This window comes from Lipotes vexillifer, unplaced genomic scaffold, assembly GCF_000442215.2.
Source record: "Lipotes vexillifer unplaced genomic scaffold, Lipotes_vexillifer_v1.1 scaffold236, whole genome shotgun sequence".
Lineage (NCBI taxonomy): Eukaryota > Metazoa > Chordata > Mammalia > Artiodactyla > Lipotidae > Lipotes > Lipotes vexillifer.
Genome location: NW_006773295.1, coordinates 1854367 through 1861504, shown reverse-complemented (window position 1 = coordinate 1861504; position 7138 = coordinate 1854367). Strand labels below are relative to the sequence as shown.

General features: G+C 47.0%; 1 protein-coding gene across 1 annotated transcript in view; it reads left to right on the top strand.

Annotated features, from left to right (window-relative positions):
* Positions 1-7138, top strand: part of UNG (uracil DNA glycosylase) — an 11364-nt gene that overhangs the window by 1372 nt on the left and 2854 nt on the right. The window contains exons 3-6 of the mRNA XM_007448227.1: positions 311-406; positions 2906-3003; positions 3654-3742; positions 5332-5510. Coding sequence (XP_007448289.1) covers positions 311-406; positions 2906-3003; positions 3654-3742; positions 5332-5510 — 462 coding nt within the window. The remainder of the gene's footprint in view (positions 1-310; positions 407-2905; positions 3004-3653; positions 3743-5331; positions 5511-7138) is intronic.

The following is a 7138-nucleotide window of genomic DNA, read 5'->3' as shown; positions in this document are numbered from 1 at the left end:
AAGAGTGGCCTGGTAAAACCACAAACCCGACTGAATGAAACCTCCCCTTTAAACAAAAGAGGGAGGGGTTGGCACCGGCCGGAAATCAAGGCTGTCAGGCCAATCAACTTTGACCCAGCCCAAAGAAAGGGGAAGGGAATTAAAATGTCGGGAGGGGAACTGTTTTGATTTTTACGCAGAATTTGGATATAAAACTTGGGAAAGAGCTAGCTAAAAGCTCTTTCAGTAGCTTGCATTAGAAGCTTTCTTATTGAATTCTTATGCTTTCCAGTGAGAATCTGATTGTAAATCTAGTTTATCTTTCCATCAGCTTATGGGATTTGTTGCAGAAGAAAGAAAACATTACACTGTTTACCCACCCCCGCAGCAAGTCTTCACGTGGACCCAAATGTGTGACATAAGAGATGTAAGTACCAGTTGTGGGTGAATTTTACTAAAAGGAGAGTAGGACTCAAATGGTAGTTTTTAATTAGGGACACTGGAGTTAAGCCACTGTCCATAATTCAGTAATAAATAAAATACTGAAATTGTGAGGTTTGGCGGGCTGTATTTTAGCCTATATGTACCCCGTTTAACTTTTACTGTGTGCCGTTCATATAGCAAAAAAAGAAAAGTATGTACGTAAACCGTGGGTCTGTATGCTCTCACTTGTATTTTATTTTATCCTTAAACCGACCCCATGCCCGTGAGAGGTAAAGTGTGGTGGTGAGGAAACTGAGGCACGAAGCAGTTAAGTGTTTTTCAAGTGGTTGTCGGCGGTCCCACCTTGACTTGCAGCTCAGTGTTCTTCCTGTCTGACCACACCATCCTTTACCGTTGATTCTTTCAAACTCTTGACTTCTGGTCTGAACACATCTCCTGCTAACACATTCCTTTGCTTTGGTTCAGTGTATATACAATGGCTGCTCGCTGTCAGAAGCTTGTTTGTGGCTCCCCACGGTGCAAACTATAAAAGCTGAGGGTGAATACGGCCACTTCCTGCTTCCCAGCCTCACCTCCACCTTCCATTCTCCTCCTCGAGCTGGACAGGGCGGTGACCCTCTCCTCACTTCTGTCCTTTGAAAACCAACTAGATGCATCTCTGGCACCTCCCGGAAGGAGGCCTGTCCCCCCACTATATTTGTGATGTGGGTTTTTAGTATCTGCTTGCATTGGAGGTGTTCCAGTTTTTTGTTCTCCTTTTGCCTTACTGATTTTGTCAGCTGACGGTAGGACTCCCGTGATTTAATAAGTACCTGTTAAATCAAAGAGAAGTGAAATTGTTGAAGAAGCCGTCGTGGTGAGGCTGTGACACTCCTAATACTTAGCAGACTTCACAGTTTTCATTTCAGAGCAAGCACTTCGAACGTACCTCCTTGTTCGTAAAGTTAAAAAAAAACAAGCCCTATTACATTCAGTACTAGTTTGCCCCTTGTTTGAAGTATGTCCTGAGTACCAATGAGCAATATTGTAAAGAAAGACTAAGAAAAGCGCATGAGACTTCTGAGGATCAGAGGGCCCGGTGGGGCTTGTTTGCCAATGAGCATGTGGAGGGTCGGGGGTGTTCCCTGGCTCCTCTGAGGTCCTTATCCAGGACCTGAACCGGAAAGCTTCCCCGCTCGGACAGGTTGCTTCACATTGGGGAATGTGCCAGGGGCAGTGTGGGTACCAACCGGAGGAACGGAGAGGCCCATGAAAGCTGCCTGATTGTGGGAACGTCTGAAGCTGGATTTTGAAGGATAAAGTGTATGTTGGCCACAGAAGGAGAGTCTTAAGAAGGAACACGGCAGAAGTGTGGGAATGAAGAGAGGTGGGTGGGCAGGCACCCTATCAAAAGGCCTAGTAGTATTTTCACACCACTGACGGTGACAGTGACCTCATTCTCCTCTGGTTCCATCCCTTAAGAGGACACAGGCAGACCGTGTTTTATTGCGCTTGGCAGATCCTGTGATTTTTACAAATCGAAGGTTTGTGGCAACCTTTCATTGTCAGATGATGGTTAGCTTTTAGCAATAAAGTACTTTCTAATTAAGATACGTACTTTTTTTTGACATGCAATTGCACACTTAATAGACTACCATATCGTGTATGCACTAGGAAACCAAAAAATTTACGTCGCTTGTTTTATCGCGATGTTTGCTTAATGAGACGGTCTGGAGCTGAACCCACGGTGTCTCCGCGGCGTACCCGTCCAGGGGAGCAGGCTCCTTCATATGCTGCTGCTGGGCAACTGGAGTTTCTTCAGCTCGTGGAAAAGCAATTTGGCATATGTCGATGAAAATTTTAAATACACTTAATACTGTGACCAACAACTCCACTCCTCTGAATCTATTCCATAGAAATGAAAGCAGCAGTATGTAAAGATACATGTAGTAGGATGTTTACTGCGTTATTTTTTAAGGGAAAAAACTGGGAAACCAGCTGACTGCCCATCAACAACTGAGCTCTGTTGACTTAAAGGAGGCCTACAGCATATGATGTGGGAAACACAAAAATGTAGGGTGATGAGTACAATGACCCTCATTATATATCAATAGGTGATTATAAATGGTTGAATCAGGATGGGGTAGGGATGACCGGGAGATCTTGATATGTTTCTGGATGGACGTACTTGTGACAAGGGCGTATTTCCTTTTGTAATTTGAAAAACGGAGGGGATGAAAGCAAAGTTGACCCCAGCTTGTTTCAAACACGTGGGTCAGAGAAGGGAGGGGGCACTGCAGCAGGTGACTGAGGGAAGGATAACTGGGTAATGCAAAGTGATGGTGCCAAGTCACCTGCTCCCTTCTGGGGGCTCTTAGTTGGGCCGGGAGCGGGGCCTGCCCTTGTCCTCATAGTGCCCCTTTGTATAAGTTATCAGCCAGCCAGGTGTCCGTTCAGACTGCCTGTACTATAGTGTTTGATCCTCACCATCTGGTGTTCACAGGTGAAGGTTGTCGTCCTGGGACAGGATCCATATCACGGACCCAATCAAGCTCATGGGCTCTGCTTTAGTGTTCAAAGGCCCGTGCCACCCCCACCCAGGTACGCAGGCTTTACAGGTGCCTCAGCTCCAATCGTGATCACTTTCAAATTACAGGTGCACCTGTTTGTGGGACCGTCACTAGCCTTTGGAGCAGGATTTCTCAGTTTCTGCACTACTGACATGTGGGGCTGGGTCTCTGTGGTCGGGGGGCTGCCGTGTGCGTGGTAAGATGTTTAGCAGCACCCCTGGCCTCGAGATGCCAGCAGCACGCCCCACCCCCACCCCATTTGTGACAATGAAAAATGTCTTCAGATGTTTTCAGCAGTCCCCTGTAGGGCCACATCACCCCTGGTTAAGAACCCCTGCTTTGGAGGATTTTACATATCACTTACAAATATAATGAACATTAAAGGTATAAACTAAATCCATCACTTGGGAGTGGGGTGGTAACTCCTGGGCTAATTTGCTTAGGTTTTCCAAAGTTCTCTTCCTTAAACCCAAGCACTGACCGAAGTAAAGGCGTTTGGCAGGTGTGCCTGTCTAAAGGAAGGGCAGCGTTTCCCATGAATCAGTGCAGTGCGTCCTGTTGTCCGCCCCGAGGGCTGGCTTTGCAGACTAACTCAGGTGTGTGCTGGAGGGTCCTGAACTTTCTGAATTGTGCTTAAGATTCTGTTTTTGTTTGTTTGTTTTTCTTCTGGCTTGCTTTCAGTTTGGAAAACATTTATAAAGAACTGTCTACAGACATAGATGGTTTTGTTCATCCTGGTCATGGAGATTTATCCGGATGGGCCAGGCAAGGTAAACCAGCCACTGCTAGATGTGTTTTGGATGGATTTCAACTGTCTTTTCTGTCTGGCTTGCTTATATTTTTAAAAGATACCCGTGAAGAACCAGAGAGCTCTAATAAAATGGCTAAGTTTATGTAAGTCAAAGAATGTATCTCACCACCCCCTGATATCCAGGGAGAGGAGATGGGCTGGAGGTTGAATCCATTGCCAGTGGCCAGTGATTTAATCAGTCATGCTTATGTAATGAAGCCTCCATAAAACCACCAAAGGATGACATTTGGAGAGCTTCTGGGTTGGTGCACGCATGGAGATTGGAGAGAGAGGCAAGCTGAGAGGGCATGGAAGCCACGTGCCCTTCCCCTCTGTCTTGCCCTTTGCACCTCTTCATCTGACTTGCCTGCATCATTTAATATCCTTTGTAATAAACCAGTAATCTAGTGGAAAAAAATGTATCTCGCTTTTCCTGCAGCCAGCGTTTTTCACGTTTTAATCATAGCATGAAAGGGAAAAGTTGGTTCCTCGTCATTCATATTTTACGTTGAACCACTCAACTTCGACCATTCAGAAGGTGGCCTCAAGTTTTCTCATTTTGACACACGGGTTATGTTGTGTGTGATTAATACCTATCTGTGGGACGTCTTTCTCCTTTTTTAACAAACTATAATCAGGATTAGGAAAGAATATCTACTCTTTCCTTGCAGTGAGATTTTTGTTTCAGTGAAACGTCTTGGCCTCCTTGTGTTACTTTCCAGGGTTATTTCATATCAGTTAATGTTTTTTTGTTGTTGTTTTTTTTTGTGGTACGTGGGCCTCTCACTGTTGTGGCCTCTCCCGTTGCGGAGCACAGGCTCCAGACGCGCAGGCTCAGCGGCCATGGCTTACGGGCCCAGCTGCTCCGCGGCATGTGGGATCTTCCCGGACCGGGGCACGAACCCATATCCCCTGCATCAGCAGGCGGACTCTCAACCACAGCGCCACCAGGGAAGCCCAGGGTATATTTTTTTAAACAATTTCTGATGATGGATATAATGCACGGTCACTGTTGCAAACTCAGAAGTTTGGTCTTGAAAGTGCAGAGGTGAAAATGAATCTCGCACAGAGGCACCAGCTGGTCATGTCCTAATGCTTTCTCCACCACCTGATTTCAGGTGGCTGCACCAGCTTGCATCTCGGGGTGGTTTTGTCATGCGTTGAGACCATTATTGGGTGTTTAGGCCAACTCGGTTCAGCCTCCCCTTCTCTTTTCTTTTAGTTTTATTGAAGTATAGCTGATTTACAATGTTAATTTCTGCTGTGCGGCAAAGTGATTCTGTTACACATGTTCTTTTTCATACTCTTTTTCATTACGGTTTATCACAGGATATTGAAGAGTTCCCTGTGCTATACATCCTATATATAATAGTTTGCATCTGTTAACCCCAAACTTCCAGTCCATCCCTCCCTCATCCCCCGCCCCCCACCCCCCGCCGTGACAAGCACAAGTCCGTTCTCTATTATCTGTGAGTCAGTTTCTGTTTTGTAGATATGATCATTTGTGTCGAATTTTAGATTCCACGTTTCAGCCTCCCTTGAACCTGCTTCTTTGCTATGTGCTCGCAGGTGTTCTCCTGCTCAACGCTGTCCTCACCGTCCGGGCGCATCAGGCCAATTCTCATAAAGAGAGAGGTTGGGAGCAGTTCACCGATGCTGTTGTGTCCTGGCTCAATCAGAACTTGAACGGCCTTGTCTTCCTGCTCTGGGGCTCTTATGCTCAGAAGAAAGGCAGTGCCATTGATAGGGTATGTTTTGGGGTTGTTTTGTTTTGTTTTTTAAACAGGTTAGAGAATTCTAGGAATCCCTTTATGTGGTCCTAGAAAATCCGTGTCCTAAAATGAATCTTATTTTCCCTTAAAACTGTGATAATTAGGATTAGGTTTCCCATCGAAAATTGAACAGAATTCAGGGACTTCCCTGGTGGTCCAGGGGATGAGAGTTCGTGCTCCCAACGCAGGGGCACAGGTTCCATCCCTGCTCAGGGAACTAAGATCCAGCATGCCACACAGCACAGCCAAAAAAAAGGAAAGAAAGAAAATTGAACGGAACTCTGACGAAATGATTAGTTGTGTATGAGGAGAGCAGCTGGCCAGCTTCTGCTTAGATGCAGTTGGTAACACTGGCATAAGCTTGCTGCATACACAGAAAGATACACAGGTCCCCAGGTTCCATTCATGTAACAAACGATGCAGTAGATGATGAGCAAGGTAAGTCGCTTGCTTTCAACAAGTTTGAGGGTATATGGAAAACATGAAGACTTCCACTTAATCGCAAATGTAACCGCCCCCCATGAGAACACCATCAGTGATGATTCTTAAACCTGGGCCCTGGTTGCTGGTCCCCTACACCAGCCCAGCTCTTCAGTCTCTGCGCGCCCCACCGCATCCTCCCCTGACCCACCTGCGTATACTTGGTTGCTGAGATTAAAAACCGGAAGTCATCCTTGAATGCCCTCCCTCATCCCCTTAAACCCAGTCCTAAAACCATCCTAATCCTGCCTCCCCTCTGTGCTGAGCCCTGGCATTTCTCTCTGGGATGCCTGTGACCAGACTGGAGGTGATGCTGGTATGAAGGAGACTGGCAAGGGGAGGAGGGGGCGTAGGGCTGGGAGGGAGGGAGACGGCAAGGAGGAGTGTTTAGCTTGGGCTACTGGGAGGCAGTGAATTGGGTGGTGAGGGTGGGGGGAGAAATCATAGCATAAACACGTCATAAGTGAGGTAAAGGGATGAACCGAGGCGACAGGGCAGTAGCTTATGGTGTATCAGATACGTGCAAACAGGTGTCAGGAGCAAGTCCAGCACTTTTCACACAGCATCTCTCCTGACCTCGACGCAGGCTGTTGGGGGTGGGAGGGATACGCTGACCCCGCTTTGTACTGGGGCTCAGGGACGCGAGGTCACTTGCCCACTTGCGGTGAATGGAGCTTCGGACTCTGATCCAAGCAGCCAGCTCACCTGGGCGGGCCCGTGGGGAGGCCTGCCCAGCCCACGGGCGAGGGTGGCAGGGTTCCAAGCCAGCCATCAGCTCTAGAGACTTGACTCACATGTCAGTTAACTATCTCCTCCATTTTCACTTAAGTGGAGTTCTACCTTTATTTTGTAATTTAGGCCTTTTTTAAGGTAGTAGATTCACATGGTTAGAAACTAAAGGATTTCAAGGCCTCCCCTCTCAGTCCCCATCCGTTCTGACTCTTCTTGGCCTGGAGTAGGCGCTGGGGTTTACTGTCTGACATCTCTGGCCAGTGTCTTTTTTTTTTTTTTTTTTTTTTTTTTTAATTTATGTTTATTTTTGGCTGCATTGAGTCTTCATTGCTGCGTGCAGGCTTTTCTCTGGTTGTGGCGAGCGGGGGCTACTCTTCGTTGTGGTGCACGGG